This window comes from Amblyraja radiata, chromosome 15 (assembly GCF_010909765.2).
Source record: "Amblyraja radiata isolate CabotCenter1 chromosome 15, sAmbRad1.1.pri, whole genome shotgun sequence".
Lineage (NCBI taxonomy): Eukaryota > Metazoa > Chordata > Chondrichthyes > Rajiformes > Rajidae > Amblyraja > Amblyraja radiata.
Window position 1 is genome coordinate 52,605,560 of NC_045970.1, and position 19,478 is coordinate 52,625,037.

At 45.2% G+C, this 19,478-nt stretch overlaps 2 protein-coding genes across 8 annotated transcripts; both read right to left on the bottom strand.

The window, feature by feature from the left end:
• Positions 1 to 4,930: 4,930 nt before the first annotated feature.
• LOC116981571 (zinc finger protein 35-like) lies at positions 4,931 to 6,089 on the bottom strand. The gene has a single exon (XM_033034685.1). The coding sequence runs from the start codon at positions 5,699 to 5,701 to the stop codon at positions 4,949 to 4,951; it is 753 nt and encodes a 250-aa protein (XP_032890576.1). The 5' UTR covers positions 5,702 to 6,089; the 3' UTR covers positions 4,931 to 4,948.
• Positions 6,090 to 9,707: 3,618 nt separating this feature from the next.
• On the bottom strand, positions 9,708 to 16,924 carry LOC116981548 (gastrula zinc finger protein XlCGF8.2DB-like). Of its 7 annotated transcripts, XR_004414228.1 has the most exons (3): positions 16,776 to 16,924; positions 12,443 to 13,741; positions 9,708 to 10,115 (listed from the first exon to the last, which is right to left on the bottom strand). XR_004414228.1 is itself a non-coding variant. In XM_033034645.1 (2 exons), exon 2 carries the CDS (start codon positions 13,533 to 13,535, stop codon positions 12,498 to 12,500), a length of 1,038 nt encoding a protein of 345 aa, XP_032890536.1. In that variant the 5' UTR covers positions 13,536 to 13,676; positions 16,833 to 16,924; the 3' UTR covers positions 11,175 to 12,497. The 7 variants fall into 7 exon arrangements, 6 of the variants coding, with proteins under 6 accessions (XP_032890536.1, XP_032890535.1, XP_032890534.1 ...); XM_033034645.1 differs by lacking the exon at positions 9,708 to 10,115 and having other exon boundaries at positions 11,175 to 13,676; positions 16,833 to 16,924; XM_033034644.1 differs by lacking the exon at positions 9,708 to 10,115 and having other exon boundaries at positions 11,175 to 13,741; positions 16,833 to 16,924.
• Between the last annotated feature and the right edge of the window lie 2,554 nt (positions 16,925 to 19,478).

Sequence of the window (19,478 nt, forward strand, 5' to 3'; positions counted from 1 at the left end):
TGGAGTGTAGCAGGAGAGTACCCGGAGAAAACCCACATGGTCACAGGGAGAACATACAAACTCCGTATAGACTGCACCCACATTCACGATCGAACCCGGGTCTCTGGCGCTGTAAGGCAACAACTCTACCACTGCACCACTCTGCCGCCCTAAAATGTCATGCATTCAGAAAAGCACTTCCCAGCCAAATAATCCGGGGAAATGTCTGTAATCTAACTCAAGTGGATGAGATGAATGTTTTTCAGGCCTTGTTTTGAAATTAACTCGACTTGACAAATGTATTTGCCTTCAGTCAGCAGGCTGATGGAATGGAACTGGACTGAACATTTGCCCCAGCATAAACATTGTGGACTGTGAAACATGTGGTGTGCATTAAGTAGACCCCCGCCTCCTTCTTCGCATCTATTGCAACTGTGTTGACAGTGTATGCGTAAACAGATCGTGGGAATGTGAAGCAGGAAAAGTGTTTCAGTGCAATGTGATGACAGAGCTTTACATTCAGGGTCAGGGAAAGCAATCGTGAATGCTGATTACTGATGAAGCAAGCAGATTAAAAACATTTAAAATAGCATCAGTGCAGTCACAATGTGTTTGGACAGACCTGGGGAGGAGTTAAGAAAGTTGCAGGGATCAGCTACCGAGCACCTTGAGCCTGCCCCGCCATTCAGTGGGCAGACGGTAATGGGAAGCCTATGCACTTTTTGTCCACAATTGGGTTTCTCTACAAGGCTTGAAACTGATAGATTTGAGACTGGACAGGTTTGTGAATGGGAAGATTCTCGAGTCTGGCGACAGTGAGTACGGATCGAAACTAGGTCTCTGGCGCTGTAAGGCAGCAACTCTACCGTTGCGCCACAGTGCCGCCAGTGAGACTCGGTGTGTTCACCACCTGCTGTTCCTTTTTGCCCATAATAGACAATGAGCATTTATACAGAAACAAGGAACTGCAGATGCTGGTTAATACACAAAAGGACACAAAGGAGGAGTACCTCAGCGTGTAAGACCTTAGTGAGGCCACATTTAAAGTATTGTGTTCAGTTTTGGTCACTGAGTTATACGAAAGATGATGCCAAGCTGGAAAGGATGCAGAGAAGATTTACAAGGATGTTGCCAGGAGGGCCTGAGCTATAGGGAGAGTTTGAGCAGGCTAGGACTTTATTCCTTGGAGCACAGGAGGATGAGGGGTAATCTAATAGAAATGTACAAGATCATGCGAGAAATAGATCAGCTAAATGTAGTCTCTTGCCCAAAGTAGTGGACTTGAGTACCAGAGGACATAGGTTTAAGGTGAGGGGAGAAAGTTTTAATAGGAACCTGAAAGGTAGCCTTTTTCACACAAAGGGTTGTAGGTATATGAAACGAGCTGACAAAGGAGGTAGTTGAGGCACATACCTATCTTAAAATGTAAGAGACATTTGGACAGTTGCATGGATAGGATAGGTTTAGAGGGTTATGGACCAAGAGTGGGGAGGTGTAGATAGGGCATGTTAAGCCGAAGGGCCTGTTTCCATGTTCGATGACTGAAAGATATAAATGGAAACAGGCCATTCGGCCCAGAACAACCATCCATCACCTGTTCATGTTCCATGTTAGCCCACTTTTGCCCCTTGCCCCCACACAATTTACAGAGGCCAATTAACCTACAAACCAGCACTTCTTTGCGATGTGGGAGGAATCCGGAGAACGTGCAAATTCCACACGAACAGCACCTGAGCTCAGGATCGAACCTGGATCTCTGGCGCTGAGAAGCAGCAGGACTTACTGGCTGCACCACTATGCCCTTCTCTGCTCTTGGAGTCAGACTGACAAAAGCTAACCAAACTTTATACTTTTCAACATCTAAGTCCAACTGACTGGAAAAAATCATCCTGGTATCATGCCATCAAATCAGTTGTTAAATACATTCCAACTACTGATTGCGTTGAAAGATTATAAGATCATAAGTGCTGGGAGGAGAATTAGGCCGTTCGGCCCATTAAGTCCACTCCGCTATTCAATCGTGGCCAATCTTTTTCTCCCTCGTAACCCCATTCTCCTGTCTTCTCCCCATAAACTCTGACATCCAAACTAATCAAGAATCTATCTCTGCTTTAAAAACATCCACTGACTTGGCCTACTCAGCCTTCTGTAGCAAAGAATTCCATAGATTCACCACTAAATCCTCAAAGGAAATTCTTCTTCATCTCCTTCCTATAAGAACATCCTTTAATTCTGAAGCTATGACCTCTAGTCCTAGACTCTCCCATCCTCTTCAGTCCACATCCATTCTCCAACCCATTCACTATTCTGTACATTTAAATGAGGTCCCCCCTCATTCTTCTAAACTCCAACAAGTACAGGCCCAGTGGCATCAAACGATCATCGTATGTTAACCAATGGGAAAGCACATGTGTAAATGAATGATTTTCAACCGAGATGTGAAAGAAGGAAGAGGTTTGTGTGTATGAGCCTCACACACCCTTATATTCACAATTGCATCTATGCAGTGGTGGCTCTGTGTCCATGGTCTGAGTAGAGGAAAATATCACGTATTGTGAAATAATTAAATATTGGTGGCGTAGTGACAACTTGTTAGAATGGAGCTAAGTAGAAGCATAAGATACAAAATCTCCAACTCCACCGTATTCTCTGAGTCGGACAACTATACTCTGTATTTTTTATTGTAAACTAAAATAAAGTCAATAAAACCCAGCCTGTGACATGAATTTTGATTATTCTGGCACCTAAAACAACGAGACACCATGGTTAGACCCAGCAAAATGAACAAGTAAATGGTGGGTGGCCATTGCTCTAGCTTATTTTTCCAATTTATTTTTCCCATTGACATGGGAAAGTGTATTTCCTGTCAGAGGGATTATGGCAAGCGGGTTGAAGAGGAGTGATGAATGTGGAAACAAGGAACATTAGATGCTGGTTTGCCAAGAAAAGACCCAAAATGCTGGAGTAACTCAGTGGGCCGCTGGTCAGGCACTCATCAGTCTGAAAAAGGGTTACTCCAACATTTTGTGTCCTTTCTTCAGAGGAGAAGTAAGACATTCGATGTTAGGAGTGAAAGAGGATTTGGTAAGAGGGACAGTTGAGCTAAACATAGAACAGTACAGAAGATAGACACAAGAGCAACTCGGCGGGACAGACAGCGTCTCTGCAGAGAAGGAATGGGATGCGTCACTCATTCCTTCTCTCCAGAGATGCTGCCTGTCCCACTGAGTTACTCCAGCTTTCTGTGTCTATCTTCAGTTTAAACCAGCATCTGTAGTGCCTTCTTACGCAGAATAATATAACACAGGAACAGGCCCGTCGGTCCACAATGACCATGCACAAACATGATACCACGTTGAACTAATTTCTTCTGCCTGCATCTGATCCATATTCCTGTGGTGTGTGAGGCTGGAGAGTTGAGGTAAAGTTCACTGCTCGTAAGATGCCTTATTAAATTATAATTGAATTTGCTTCATTTAATCTGCAATATCTTGGAGCCACTGAGCTGTTTCTGGTCAGTAAAATGGAGGCAGTGTCAACAGACACATCCTGTGCCGATGAATGTTAATAACGTGGACACGAGACTGCAGATGCTGTGAAATGGAGCTAAAAAACAAGTGCTGGAAGAACTCGGTTGGGCAGGTAGCTTTTGTGGAAGCAAAGGGCATAGTCGACGTTTCGGGTCTGGAATTGACATTGAAGCTCCAATGGAACAATGACCTGTGCTCGGGTAAAATTGCCAAGATGGATTTTAATTTAATGCCTCTATTTACAAAGTCAATAATTTACAAAGATGTTGCCAAGTCTAAACGATTGAGCTGCAGGGAGAAGTTGGGCCAGGCCAGGACTTTGTTCCTTGGAGCGCAGGAGGATGAGGGGTGATCTGATAGAGAAATATAAAATCATGCGGCGCATAGATAGGGTAAATGCACAGTCCTTTATGCATAGTGGGGGAATCAAGACCAGGGACATAAACTTTATACTTCAGAATTTACTTTACATTTCAGAATTTAGAGATACAGCTTGGAAACAGGGCCTTCGCCCCACCGAGTCAACAACGACCAGCGATCACCCCGTAAGTTAACACATTCCTACACATGATGTCCATCCTTAGCCATGATGTCAATGAATGTTGGACCCGGTACAAGGCACCCAGTGGTCTATTGCTCGTGTATTTATCTTCACGATCTAATGGATATTTCTTCAGGAACTGGAAAGAAATGCAAGAATTTGAAAACGGAGACACAACAAACTGCAGATACTGGAAGCTTGAGTAAAACACAAAATGCTGGAGTGACACATTGGTTCAGGCAGCATCTCTGGAGAACATGGACCAGTGGCGTTTTGTGTTGGGACCCTTCTTCAGAGTCTGTGGAAAGGTCCTGACCTGCAATGTTGTTTATCTATGTTCTCCAATGATGCTGCCTGATCTGCTGAGTTACTCCAGTAGTTGTGTCTTTTTTGTATAAACCAGCATTCACAGTTTCTTGTATCTCCTAAATCCTCAGTCAGCTTAGTTTGTCGAGAAATATAGAAATAATCACATTATTTAAAATGTCAATTTCTTTAACATCTTCCTAAAAGAACAATAAATTATACAAATATTTTGAAGTGTGACATGAACAGAATTAGACCCCACCGTCAGAATGATCAAGTCTCTGGAACTCTCTGGATGAACTCTCTGAATGATCTCTGGAACTCTCTGGATGAACTCTCTGAATGATCTCTGGAACTCTCTGCCACAGAAGGTAGTTGAGGCCAGTTCATTGGCTATATTTAAGAGGGAGTTAGATGTGGCCCTTGTGGCTAAAGGGATCAGGGGGTATGAAGAGAAGGCTGGTACAGGATACTGAGTTGGATGATCAGCCATGATCATATTGAATGGTGGTGCAGGCTCGAAGGGCCGAATGGCCTACTCTTGCACCTATTTTCTATGTTTCTAAATCACGGCAGAATCTAAACCTAGCCGTCAACTGTGAACTCGCCGGTGCGTCTGTAAATTGGACAACTGAGTGAATCCCTTCCCACAGATGGAGCAGGGAACGGCCTCTCCCTGGTGTGAACGCGCCGGTGCACCAGGGGGTTGGATGAACAAATGAATCCTTTCCCGCACACGGGGCAGGAGAATGGCCGTTCTCCAGTGTGGACCCGCTGGTGAACCAGCAGGTTCGATGAAGAGATGAATCTCTTCCCGCACGCGGAACAAGGAGAACAGTCGCTCCCCGGTGTGGACCCGTTTGTGTATCAGCAGTCCGGCTAACTGGTTGAATCCCTTCCCGCACACGGAACAGGCGAACGGCCTTTTCCCAATGTCCACCCGCTCATGCAGCAGGAGGTTGTACGAACGAGTGAATCCCTTCCGCACACGGAGCAGGGATTCTGTGGTGTGAACCTGCTGGTGCCTCCGCAGGTACTGCGAGCTTTTGAAGCTCTTCTCGCAGTTGGAACAATTAAAACTTTTCTCCTTGCTGTGGACCTGATGGTGCGCCTTTAGCTTGGACGACTCGGTGAATCCCTTCCCACGCACGGTGCAGGTGGTGTGTGGCTTTCCCCCGGTGTGAATCCGCTGGTGTGTCAACAGGCGGGATGAGCACGTGAATCCCTTCCCGCACAAGGAGCAGACAAACGGACTCTCCTTGGTGTGAGCCCGTTGGTGAATTTCCAGCTGGGATGGGAAACTGAATCCCATCCCACAGGACCCACATTTGCACGGATTCGCCATCGCCTCAGTGTCTTTGTGACTCTCCAGGTTAGATAATCACTTGAAGCCTTGTCCGACCACAGACTCAGGTTCCAAGTTTCTTCTTCTTGTAGATATTCTGATGACTTTTGAGGCGGTGCAGTTGGTTCAAATTCTCAACAGCGAACATATTGTGACATTCTTGTCATGTTTGTTTACCAGTTCTTCTACCGTCTCACTGATACATCCACACGTAGTCACTTTTTCTCTTTTAATCAAAGACCAATGGCGGTCGGTACTTGATAAATGTCAGTCAAATATTGATAGGAAGTTTGGTTCAAGTCCCCCATCAGCAAAACATCCATCCTCTGTAAAGTAGTTCAGAGTTATCATTGTAAATTCAGGACAGAAATTTTGAATTGACAGTTTTATTTTCAAGAGACATTTTTTCCTGTGATTCCCGGAAAGCTGTACATCCCCTTCCCACGCATACTCCCTCCACCCTTCACTGAAATTCATATCCTTACAAAAATATTCTATATTTACTCACTCTCTGGACTACAAAACAAGAGCGTAGGATGACTTTAGACTTAAGAGATACAGTGCAGAAACAGGTCCTTTGGTCCGCTGCGCCGACCAGCGATCACCCTGTACACTGACACTATCCGACACACTCGGGACAATTTACAATGTTTACAGAAGCCAATTAACCTTCAACCTGTATGTTTTTGGAATGTACGAGGAAACCGGAGCACCTAGACAAAAGCGAAGAGATCACAGGTAGAACGTACAAACTCCGTACAGTCACCTCAAATCCCAAACCCAAACATCGTTCAATGAAGAGCTTAGAGGCCGATTTTGGCAGCTAAATATAGTTATTGTGATTCTTAATAAGATTAGAAATAGGATTTTTGGCCCATCGCGGTCCATGCTGACGATAATTGTACCCATAATATCTCATTTACCAGCACTTAATTTGCGTTTTTTGTTCCTTATCAAAGCACAATGTATCCAGTCGAGTGTTCAGAGGTTTGCAGGTCCTTGTTATGGGGGCAGTCGTTGATCTGGTGCGGCAGTCGTTGATTTGGAGACAGGCCCCGATTTGGTAGCGCTCCCCGATTTAGAAACAGTCCATGATTAGATTAGATTAGATTAGATTCCTTTATTGTCATTCAGACCTTTCGGTCTGAACGAAATTATGTTGCTTGTAGTCATACACAGAACCAATAAAAATAAAACATACAATAAACACAAATTAAACACAAATTAAACATCCACCACAGTGAGTTCACCAAGCACATCCTCACTGTGATGGAGGCAGAGTCTTAGTCTCCGTCTCTTCCCTTTTTGAAGGACACTCGCTGATTTAGACAGTTACTGATTCGGAGACGCTCGCTGATTTAGAGACAGTCTCTGATTTGGGGACGCTCCCTGATTTAGTGATTCTATGATTTGGGTACACGCCCTGATTTGGAGACGCTCCCTAATTTAGTCTGATTTAAGGACGCTCCCTGATTTAGAGTTTTCGAATTGAAGACGCTCTCTGGTTTAGAGACAATCCCTGATTTGGGGACGCTCCCTGATTTAGAGAATCCCTGATTTGGGGACGCACCCTGATTTAGTCTGATTTAAGGACGCTCCCTGATTTAGAGTTTCTGAATTGAAGACGCTCTCTGATTTAGAGACAGTCCCTGATTTGGGGTCGCTCCCTGATTTATTGATGCTCCCTGAAGTGAGGTTCATCCCGCGCCTGCGCCGATGGTCTCTCCGGCCCTTTCTGGTGATCCGTTCGCAGCGATTCGGGGATAGAGTGGAAGGAAAGTCGCGGCGGGCGTGGATGGAGATTTTGTTCTCGTTTCACATCGGGAAGCGGAGGCAAAGACTGAGTTTTATGTGCGGCCGCCGAGCTGCGCTTGGTGTTTTGGGGAAGTGACAGCATCCCCGGAGATTACAAACCCCGCTCTTATCTCCTGCGTCAGCTTGTCGCCGCCTCCGCCCGCCCACCCTCCCCTGTGAGCGACGTGTCCCCTGTGAGCGACGTGCGCTCAGGTCCAGTGGAGAATTGCACAAGATCATAAGATAGGGGTAGAGCTATCTCTCCCTCCTAACCCCATGTCATGCCTTCTCCCCATAACCTCTGACACCCGTACTAATCAATAATCTATCTATCTCTGCCTTAAATATATCCACTGACTTCCACAGCCTTCTGAATTCCACAGATTCACCACCCTTTAGTTCAAGATAAACACAAAATGCTGGAGTAACTCAGCGGGTTACTGAGTTACTCCATGATTTCGTGTTTATGTTTGGTGTAAACCAGCATCTGCAGTATCCTCGTAGCGAGAGGGTTTGAGTATAGGAGGCAGGAGGTCATACTGCAGTTGCACAGTGCCCTGGTGAGACTGCACCTGGGGTATTGTGTGAAGTTTTGGACTCCTCATTTGAGGAAGGACATTCTTGCTATTGAGGGAGTTAATTACCGGGATGGCCGGACTGACATATGATGCAAGAATGGATCAACTGGGCTTATATTCACTGGAATTTAGAAGGATGAGTGCGGATCTTCCAGAAACATATACAATTATTAAGGGATAGGACAGGCGAGATGCAGGAAAAATGTTCCCGATGTTGGAGGAGTCCAGAACCAGGGGTTACAGTTTAAGAATAAGGGTTTGGCCATTTAGGACTGAGATGAGGAAAAACCTTTTCACCCAGAGAGTTGTGAATCTGTGGAATTCTCTTCCACAGAAGGCAGTGGAGGCCAATTCACTTGATGTATTCAGAGTTAGATATAGCTCTTAGGGCTAACAGAATCAAGGGATATGGGGAGAAAACAGGAACAGGGTACTGATTCTGGATGATCAGCCATGATCATATTGAATGGCTCGAAGGGCCGAATGGCCTACTCCTGTACCTACTTTCTATGTTTCTATGCAGTTCCTTCCTACACAGAGTTTAGTTTATAGATACAGCGTGGAAACAGGCCCATCGGCCCACCGAGACCGCACCTACCAGCGATCCCCGCGCACTAACACTATCCTACACACACACACACACTACTAGGGACAATTTACTTATACCAACCCAATTAACCTACAAACATCTACGATTTTGGAATGTGGGAGGAAACAAAATATCCCGGAGTATACCCACGCGGTCACGGCGAGAACGTAGACAGCGCCTGTAGTCAGGTTTGTACCCGGGACTCCGGTACTGCAAGCGCTGTGAGACAGCAACTCTACCGCTGCGCCACCAAGCAGAACGAATTGATTGCACAGTGCAGTACATAGCCTGGTGGTTGCAGGGCGCTGGGATGCAAAATAACTGCACTTTTCAGATTACCTCAAAAAGGCAGCCCACACATCTGAAGTAGTCATACAGCATGGAAACAGGCCCTTCAGCCCTAATGATCTATGCCCCCCAGGATGTCCCATCTAATCTAGTCGTATTTACCCACCCATATCGCTTCGAGCCTTTCCAATCCATGTAATTGCCCAAATGAATTTTGAATGTTGTTATTGTACCTGGCGCAACTCCCTCCTCTGACAGCTCATTCCATATGCCTGCCACCCTCTGAGTGAAAATGTTGCCCCTCAGGTTCCTAGTAAATCTTTCCACTCTCACCTTAAATCTAAGGCCTATGATTCTTGATTCACCTATCCCGGAAAAAAGACTGTGCACTTACCCTATCTATTCCCCTCATGATTGGAGTCACCTTAGTTACCTGACATGTGGAACTGTAACATGTCCATCACTGAAATATAAAATGCTGACTTCTTTACCAACCAAAGTTGCTGCTCGGAATTCTCCATTCATTCTGATTTATAATTTGTGACCAATCCCATTCCCCTGCCTTCTCCCTGTAACCTTTGTTGCCCTTTGAATCATTTCAGTAAATATCAATCAGTAAATATTAAAAAATATAAGCTGAAATATTGAATTTACGGTACAGATTGCTTTTAAGTTTCTTGGATTGATAAGGGCTGTAAAGATGGTCTCCAACTGACTATGCCGGCAGAAACCTTTAAGTATTAATCACAATTCCATGTATTTTAAAGAAGGAAATCTTTATTAGGTTGTGTTTTTGCAGAAATCTAAACAGAAAATTTGGCATTGATGTCTTCAGGTACATGATTAAAAATATCCATATTATTTACAATATCGTTCCACAAAAGCAACAGGTGAATAGCCTTTTTCCAGTGTGAGCTTGTATCTCAATGGCTTGGATGATGGGAGTGATTTTTTCCTTGCATACAAAACGAGTGAGTGGTGTCTCCACAGTACATGCAAGGACATGCATCTCTGGGGGTGAGTTGACCGAATGGACCCTTCACACACATGGAGCAAGTAAATGACCTCTGGTTGGTGTGCTTACGCTGATGTTTTTCCAGCTGGGAAGGATAACCAAATCCATACTGAACACTGAATTTCATTTGGATTATTAATCAGGTCCTGACTGTAAAAAAAAAACATCTGTAAGTATTCACTTTAAAGATTGATATTGTTTAGCTTTTCAATTTCAAGGCATAGACCACACCTGATTTAAAAGCGCAACTAATTTGAGATACAGGCCATCCGCGGGTAATGAACAAGTTCTAATCAGACATAATGTGTTGGAAGGAACTGTGGATGCTGGTTTAAACCGAAGATAGACACAAAATGCTGCAGCATCTCTGGAGAGAAGGAAAAAGAGAAGGTACAACAATATCTGGGAGTCCTTGTTCATCAGTCACTGAAAGTGAGCATACAGCAGGCAGTGAGCATACAGCAGGCAGTGAAGAAAGCAAATGGCATGTTGGTCTTCATAACAAGAGGAGTTGAGTATAGGAGCAAATAGGTCCTTCTGCAGTTATACAGGGCCCTAGTGAGACCACACCTGGAGTATTGTGTGCAGTTTTAGTCTCCAAATTTGAGGAAGGACATTCTTGCTATTGAGGGAGTGCAGCGTAAGTTTACGGGACCAGGCACTCGACTTTTGGGTCGGCCTCGGCGCTCCCTTAAGCCAATCAATCCTTCCCATATGGGGGGGGGGGCAAAATCTCTCACTCTCTCCTTACTCCCCTTGAAGCTGCTGATCCCATTATCTCTCTGTCACCTCTTCCTCCCTCTGCTTTTCCCTACCCTCAGTCACTCGCTCCCTTTCCTCTCTCCTTTCACACTCCCCCACCAAAGGCAATGTTTAAATAATATTTCTTCTCCCCCCCCCATCCCCCACTCCGTCAACTCTCATCGCTTCTGTATTGGCAGCAGAGATCACATTGTGATGTCATTTTTGGTTTTCGGAAACTTCACGGCAGCTTATGTAAATGAGATCTCATTGTGATTGGACGACTGTGAGATGCCATTGTGACATAATCTGGTGGAAAAGTCTCCCACTCACAGGCAGTTATTATTTTCAAAGTTGGCTTTTTTAAATCTTTAAATATCAATAACTTGTGAAATATAACATCAAATGTGAAGAAACTTGATACTAACGACCACGGGAAAAAGGTGAGTAAGATTCTGCAAGCATTTTTGTGCTATTTTGTACCGTTTTGGCGTTGTTCCTTGATCTCACAGACAGACAGACAAACAAGAAGAGAGATAGAGATATAGAGATATAGATAGAGAGAGATAGATAGATGTGTCAAAGGTCATGGGGAGAAGGGAGGAGAATTGTGTTGAGAGTGGAAAATTGATCCGCCGTGATCGAATGACAGAGCAGACTCGATGGACCAAATGGCCTCATGCTGCTCCTATGTCTTATGATCTTATGAACACAGCGGGTCGGGTAGCATCGCTGAATAACATGGACAGGTGACATTACAGGTCAGGACCCTTCTTCAGATTGTTTGAAGTAGAGGAAGGTGGGAGGAAAAGAAGATAGACACAAAAAGCTGGAGTAACTCAGCGGGACAAGCCGCATCTCTGGAGAGAAGGAATGGGTGATGTTTCTGGTCAACAACCTTCCTCAGACAAAAGAAAGCTGGAAGAGAGAAGGGCAGGACAGAGCCTGGCAGGTAATAGGTTAACACAAAAATATTGTAGCATTTCAGTGGACCAGGCAGCATCTCTCAAGTAGCATCACGGATAGGTGATGTTTTGGGTCAGGGTTCAAGAAAAGTCCCGATCCGAATCATCACCCAACGAAGGATGTTGCCTGACCCACTGAGTTACTCCAGCATTTTGTTTCTTTCATTGGTATAAACCAGTATCTGCAGATCCTTGTTATTACATAAGGTAATATGTTGACACAGGTGAGGAGGGTTTTTCAAAAGGCAGATGGTTGGACAAAGACCAGAGATGAAAAGATAGAAGGTGCGAGATAAAGAGATTGAAGAGAATCGTGAAGCTGGAGCAAGGAACGTAGGTGAAAGGGAGGGGGAGGGGAGAAATATGTGCGAGTTGAGGTGGGACATATACAAGGGAGGGGTATTTTATGGGGGAAGAAGGGAGAGGATTATGTCGTCACCTAAAATTAAAGAATTCAATGCTCTGTCCAGAAACTGATTTTGTCCACAAGTTGGTTAATACACAAAAATCGCTCAATATGATTGTTGTGCCTCCACATTATTGTAATGCACGGCATCAAAAGGACATCACACTGATTATAAAGAACATTACTAAGAGTAGAGACGGACGGGCTGAGAGAAGTAACTCTGCCATTCGTAGCAGTGAACATATATCATACTTTTGAAGTTAATAACATTATAGGATCTCGTTTATATGTAGAAGTGTCCTTAAGTCAGGTGTTTGTAATCTGAGGATGGGGTGTGCTGACATTATTAACAGAATCAAACTCACAATGATGGAATGATCGGCTTGAGATATGATCAACAGCAAAATCGACACCATACAATCACTTGTGAAACTGCTGGTGTGACAGCAAACGTGACAAATGAGTGAATCCCTTCCCACACACTGAGCAGGACAGAGGTATCTTCCCAGGATGAATCCGCTGGTGCCTCAGCAGGTTGGACGAGTGACTGAATCTCTTCCCACAGACAGAACAGGTGAACAGCTTCTCCCCCGAATGAACAAGCTGGTGACTCATCAGGTCTCCCGAGTTTTTGAAACTGTCCTGGCACTTGGAGCAATGAAATGTTCTCTCGCCAGTGTGAACTCGCTGGTGATGCGAATGCAGGTGGGAGAGCTGTGTGAATCCATTCCCGCACACAGAGCAGCTGAAAGGCCTCTCCCCGGTGTGAGCTCTCTGGTGCGTCAGGAGGTTGGATGAACAAGTGAATCCCTTTCCACAAATCGAGCACCTGAACGGCCTCTCTCCAGTGTGAACTCGCCCATGTATCTGAAGGTGGGTTGACTGAGTGAATCCCTTCCCGCACACGTTACAGATGAACGGCCTCTCCCCTGTATGGATACGCTGGTGCCTCAGCAGAACCTCGGAGCTTTTAAAGCTTTTCTCGCAGTTAGGGCAAGTAAAAGTTCTCTCCTCAGAGTGAACGAGCTGGTGTTTCTGGAGACTGGACATTTGAGTAAATCTCTTCCCACACAAGGAGCAGATGAACGGCCTTTCCCCGGTGTGAACCCGCTGGTGCCTCAACAGGTTGGACGAGCGAGTGAACTGTTTCCCGCACACGGAGCAAGTGAATGGTCTCTCCCCAGTGTGGGCGAGGACGTGTGTCTCCAAGTGGGTCGACTGAGTGAAGCCCTTACCACAAGCAGAGCACATGAACGGCCTTTCCTTGGTGTGCGTTCGCTGATGGGTTTCCAACTGGGACGGATAACTGAACCCCTTCCCACAGTCCCCACATTTACACAGTTTCTCCATCATCCAAATGCCTTTCTGCCTTTCCAGATTTGAGAATGAATGGAAGCTTCCTCCAAATACGGAATCAGTGCATAGTTCCTCTTCACTGTGAATGGAGCATTTGTTCATCTGGTTAAATCTGTTTCCAAAGTCTGTGAACTGGGTCTCTCCTGGTACAGTTCGTGTACCTTAGGCATCCTTACATTCAAAACGTTTTCCATTGGTAGAAGTGATCAATATTCTCCTCTTCTGCTTAGAGATAGCCAGATCCTAGTAAGTACAGTGACAGTCAGATTTTGATGTGGTCCAATTGTACCATTTGCAAATTCTTAATACTGTAACAACTAGTAAAACAAGTGTTAAAAAAGCCACAGAGTCATTCAATGTGGACACAGGCCTTTTGGCCCAACGTGTCCATGTCGACCAACACTAGTCCCAACTGCCGGTGTTTAGTCCATATCCCACTAACCCTATCCTATCCATGTAATTGTCCAAATGTTTTATAAATGTTGAAATAGTACCAGCCTCAACCTCCTCCTTCAGCAGACCATTCCATTTACCTACCACCCTTTGTGTAAAAAAAAGTTGCCCCTCAGGTTTCTATTAACTGTTTCCCCCCCCCCTTACCTTAAACATAAGCTGGTTCTTCCGAAGAAGGACACAAAACGCTGGAATAACTCAGCAGGACAGGCAGCATATCTGGATAGAAGGAATGGGTGACGGTTCCGGTCAAGACCCTCCATTCTCCGGTTCTTGATCCATTTACCAGATCTATTCCTCTTATGATTTTATACACCTCTACAAGATTACCACATCCTCCTGTGCTCCAAGGAATAAAGTCCCAGCCTACTTAACATCTCCCTATAGCACAGGCCCTCGAGTCCTGGCAACATCCTCGTAAATCTTGTCTTCATAATTATTTCCTGTGTAACTCTCTTTTCCAATGTAACAACTTTCCCACAACAGGGTGACCAAAACTGAACAAAATGCTCGAATGTGGCCTCACCAATGACCTAACTTCTATATTCAATATTCTGACTGATGGAGGCCAATATGCAGAGAGAGTTCTTCGGTGTAGGACCCTCTACATATTACCTAATGAAACTTTCCTCAACACAGTTGACAAATATGATGTTTCCAGTCAATATTGGGAAAGTTAAAATCCCCAACTATGACAACTTTGTTTATCCTGCAGCTGCCTGCAATCTCCTGGTTTATTTACTCTTCTTGTTCTCTTCTTCCTCTCCCCGTTGACTATTTGCGAGCTTGTAGTATACTCCATACAGGGTGATCATCCCGTTCTTATTTCTATGTTCCACCCATATCGCCTCACTGGACGAGCCATCAGTAATGTCATCTTGCCCACTGCCGTGAGATCTTCATTCAATAAAGCAACATCACCTTCTCTCTCTCCCTCTCCTGTAGCATATGTACCCCAGATCATTGAGCTACAAGCCCTGTCCCTCTCTTCACCAGGTTTCTGTAATGGCTGCAACATCCCGGTCGCATGCTCCTATCCATGTCCCAGGTTCATCTGCCTGCCCCCGCAGGCCTCTCGCATTAAAGTAAGTCCAATTCAAACCAACAGACCTTCCTTGCTCCCTACCTATCAGGATGCTCTAACCATCCATACTGACATCCAACCTCTAACCAGCCATGGTCCTGCTTAGGATCGCACCCACTGCCAATTCAGTTTAAACCAATCCGTGTAGCACTAGTAAACCTGATGCCAGGATATTGGTTCCTCTCCAGTTACAATGCACCCCAACCCTCTTGTACAGGTAAACTCAGACCCAGAAGATAGCCTAATGGTCCTGAAATATGAATCCCTGCCCCCTGCACCAGCTACTCAGCCACACATACATCTTCCCTATCTTCCTGCTCCTATCCTCAATAGCATGTGGCACTGGAAGCAATCCAGAGATCAGTACCCTGGCTTTGTTGCCTTTTACCTAACTCCCTATACTCATTTTGCAATACCTCATTCCTTTTCCTACTTATGTCATTTGGGCCAACATGCACAATGACTTCCGGCTCACTCTGCCCCTTGAGATTATCATGCAGCCGAGACATCCTGCGCCTTGGCACCAGGGAGGCAGCACACCATCTTGGAGTCTCGACTGCTGCCATAAAACCTCCTATCTGCACAATAATTAAAGCGTCACCTACCACTATTGCTCTGTCTGATGTTACCCAAATGCAGGCAGGTGGGGCAAGGGTAGATGGGGCATGTTGGTCGTTGTGGGAAAATTGGGCCGAAGGGCCCGTTTTCACATTGTACGGCTCAAAGAGTTGTTGAGGCCAGTTGAATGGCAGAGTAGCCTGAGGGTTTTAGTGCCCTGCGATGCTTACGATGACCCAGGTAGAAAACGTCTTAGTGGGAGATCCCATGACGAATGGTGATCCTCCAATGACACGGTCTGACCCGATGAGTTACTCCAGCACTTTGTGTTTTGCTTAAGATTCCAGCATCTGCAGTTTCTTGTTTCTCCTTAAGTAAACAAGTGCTTGAATCAATAAGACAAGAAGGCTATTGATCAAGTGTTGGCAATTGGGATTAGGTTAGATGATAGTTGGCATGGGCATGTGTAACTGAATGAAGCCTGACCCAAGTATAAAGAAAATAAATAAAATTAAATGCAAGATACAGACACTGCTATCATTGGCCATCTCTAGTATTGGAGAACAAGCATCTCATATTTCGCTTGGGCAGCTTACAACCCAGTGGTATTAATATTGTAGACACAAAATACTGGAGTAACCCAGAGGACCAGGCAACATGTTTGCAGAAGGAACGAGTGACATTTCGGGTCGAGACCCTTCTTCAGACTGATGAATATTGATTTCTCTAACTTCAAGTAACCCATGCACTCCTTCTCTCCATCCCTCCCCCACCCAAGTCGCAACAGGTTGCCGGTCTCACCTAACAAACAGCTAGCAAGGGCCTGTTTCCTTTTTCATCGTTACTTTTTTGCATACCTTTCATTCATTAGTTCTATATCTCTCTGCATCACCGTCACTCTCTCTCTTTTCTCTTTCCCCTGACTCTCAGTCTGAAGGGTCTCGACCCGAAAGGTCACCCATTCCTTCTCTCCAGCCATGCTGCCTGCCCCGCTGAGTAACTGCAGCATTTTTTGTCTGTCTCCAGTTTATTTGACGCAGACACGCTCCCTATTCCACTTCATTGAGTGACGCTCCCTGTTCCACTTCATTGAGTGACGCTCCCTGTTCCTCTTCATTGAGGGACGCTCCCTGTTTCTCACGCTGCGCACGCGCTGTCGGTTGTCAACCGCTGAGTCTGCAGCTTTTCCGGTGCGAAACGGCAAAAAGAGGAGTTTGGCGGCGACGGTTAACGGATGAAATAGTTACCATCTCAAGTAGGGGTCAGGGCGCAAAGTTTGGAGACGTACTGTGGCCGTTTCGTACCTGAAATTGCCGAAGCTGCTGATGTTTCCGCAGTTTGTCAGGCGGCGCAGTTACGCTCGCCTACCTGTTGCGTCACTTCTCGCCAGACGCCAGCCGCAAGCGCGCATGCGCGGCATCCCATTGCGTGAATGATTGGCGTGCAGGCTGCACCAATAGGATGGAGGGAGTACCCGCCCATTGCCCACCCTCCAACCAACCAGACTGCGCACAGCGGGCGTTTCTATTAATTGTACGGAAACTTTCATCATTATTTTTCATGGTGTGGGAACAGGATTAAGCCATTCAACCCATCAAGTCTATTCAAGTCAGGTCAAGTTTATTTGTCACATACACATACGAGATGTGCAGTGAAATGAAAAGTGGCAATGCTCGCGGACTTTGTGCAAAAAGACAAACAAACAAACAAACAACCAAACAAACTACAAACTACGCCATTCAATCATGGCTGATCTATCTCTCCCCCCTAACCCAATTCGCCTGCCTTCTCCCCATAACAGCCGTACTAATAAAAAATATATCTATCTCTGCCTTAAAAATAACCATTGACTTGGCCTCCACAGCCTTCTGTGGCATAAAATGCCACAGATTCACCACCCTCTGATCCTCTGACTAAATAAATTCCTCCGCATCTCCTACCTAAAGGAACTGCCTTTAATTATGAGGCCATAACCTCAATTCCGAGACTCACACTGGTGAAAACATCCTTTTCACACCTACTCAAGAGTTAGATTTAGTATTTCGAGCTAAATGAATCAAGGGATATGGAGGGAAAACAGGAATTGTTCTTGGTTCTTGATTTTAGATGATCAGCCATGATCATATTGAATGTCGGTGCTGGGCCGAATGGCCGACTGCACCTATTTTTCTATGTTTACTCTATCCAAGCCTTTCAATATTCTTATTCCTATTACTATGTAACGTGAAGATAGACACAACATGCTGGAGTTACTCAGTGGGACAGGCAGCATCTTCCTGTCTGTAGTTTAAGGATACATGATCATATTGAATGGCGATGCAGGCTCGAAGGGCCGAATGGCCTACTCATGCACATATTTTCTATGTTTTCTATGTTTCTATGTTTCTATGTAAGAGGGGTCTCGACCCAAAACGTCACCCATTCCTTCCATCCATAGATGTCGCGTGTCCCGCTGAGTTACTCCAGCATTTTGTGTAGTTCTTTCATGTAAACCGGCATGTGCAATGCCTTCCTACACACGTCAGTATTTAAGGTGATTTATTTTACATACCAGTAAAAAAAACCGTTGCATGTTTTGGTATTGGTTTGAGGCGAGGGTGCCTGTGCAGTCTAAAACAAATCGTCATTATGTGCGAATTAGATAAAGAGGGAATTTTATCGAAGTCTTGCAAAAATACCAAGTGGTCCGGTAATCAGTGTAGATAGGAATAGAATTACAAAGGGCAAGGGTGGATTCAGTGGGCAAAAGAGTAGCTTTGCCCACTCACTCAATCAGAAATGTTACCTGAGAAGTTTATAAACCTAAAAGCAAGGACCTTTTTCGGTTCTTGATTTGTAAGGATATCAAAGGTTACTGAGAGAAGGCAAGAGAATGGGGTTGAGGGAGAAAAATAGATCGAATGGTGGAGCCAACTTGAAGGGCTGAAATGGCCTAATTCTGCTCCTATGTCTTATGATCTTATCTTATGGACTTATCCATTGCCAAGGTATGGGACCAAACCCCCAAGTTTTCCTGATGTTTAGCTTCAGACCACAAGGTTCCTTGTTCACCACTTCGAGGCACAAGAGAAGGAGAGGCTATGCATTGACTGGACAACATTAACTCACTTAGCACTGCAACAGCCAGAGGAGTATGCACACACGCATCAGACATTTAGCGACACACTCATGTTTTTCAGGCACATAGATCATTGCATTGGCCAGTGATACACAGAGATGTGGGGATATAGAGTGCATGTCCACAAACCCCTATAGGACAAGTAGATAAGAATGGCAATGGCAGAAGATGAGACTATTATTTATTACATGTTACATATGCAAGATATGTCAAACTGTATAAAATGCTGGTATGGCATTTGGATGTGACAGCACTAGGGGTGATGCAGAGATAGCAAATTATTTTCTCGACTTCAAAACAAAGTATACCTTATAGTGAAGATAGACACAAAAGTCTGGAGTAACTCAGCGGGACAGGCAGCATCTCTGGAGTGAAGGAATGGATGACGTCACCCATTCCTTCTCTTCAGAGATGCTGCCTGTCCCGCTGACTTACTTCAGCATTTTGTGTTTATCTTCGGTTTAAACCAGCATCTGCAGTTCCTTCCCGCACTTATGTACCTTATGCGATGGCGCAGGAAGGGGCGAACCGTCCCGCGGAGTGACAGTAGAAGGGACCAATCCGCGCAGCACTGAATGGCAGGAGAAGCAATCGATCTGCGCACGCGCGGTTTTTAAGATTTGTAATCTTCGATAACTTTATCAGCTTCCACCGACCGGAACGGATCTTGGTGCAATCGCAGTATAGGAGAACGGTGAATAAGCTGGCAAAAAAATCGTAGCGGTAGCGCGTACCGTTTTTGCGCAAATAGAATTGCCGCCAAAACGGAAGATAACAAGATCAGAGGTTGAGTCATGTATAGGTAGACAGAAGATAGATAGGTTGACATTTA

Excerpts from the sequence above, each read along its gene's own strand:
- LOC116981571 (XM_033034685.1), bottom strand. The coding sequence starts at position 5,701 with ATGGCGAATCCGTGCAAATGTGGGTCCTGTGGGATGGGATTCAGTTTC.
- LOC116981548 (XM_033034645.1), bottom strand. The coding sequence starts at position 13,535 with ATGAACAAATGCTCCATTCACAGTGAAGAGGAACTATGCACTGATTCC.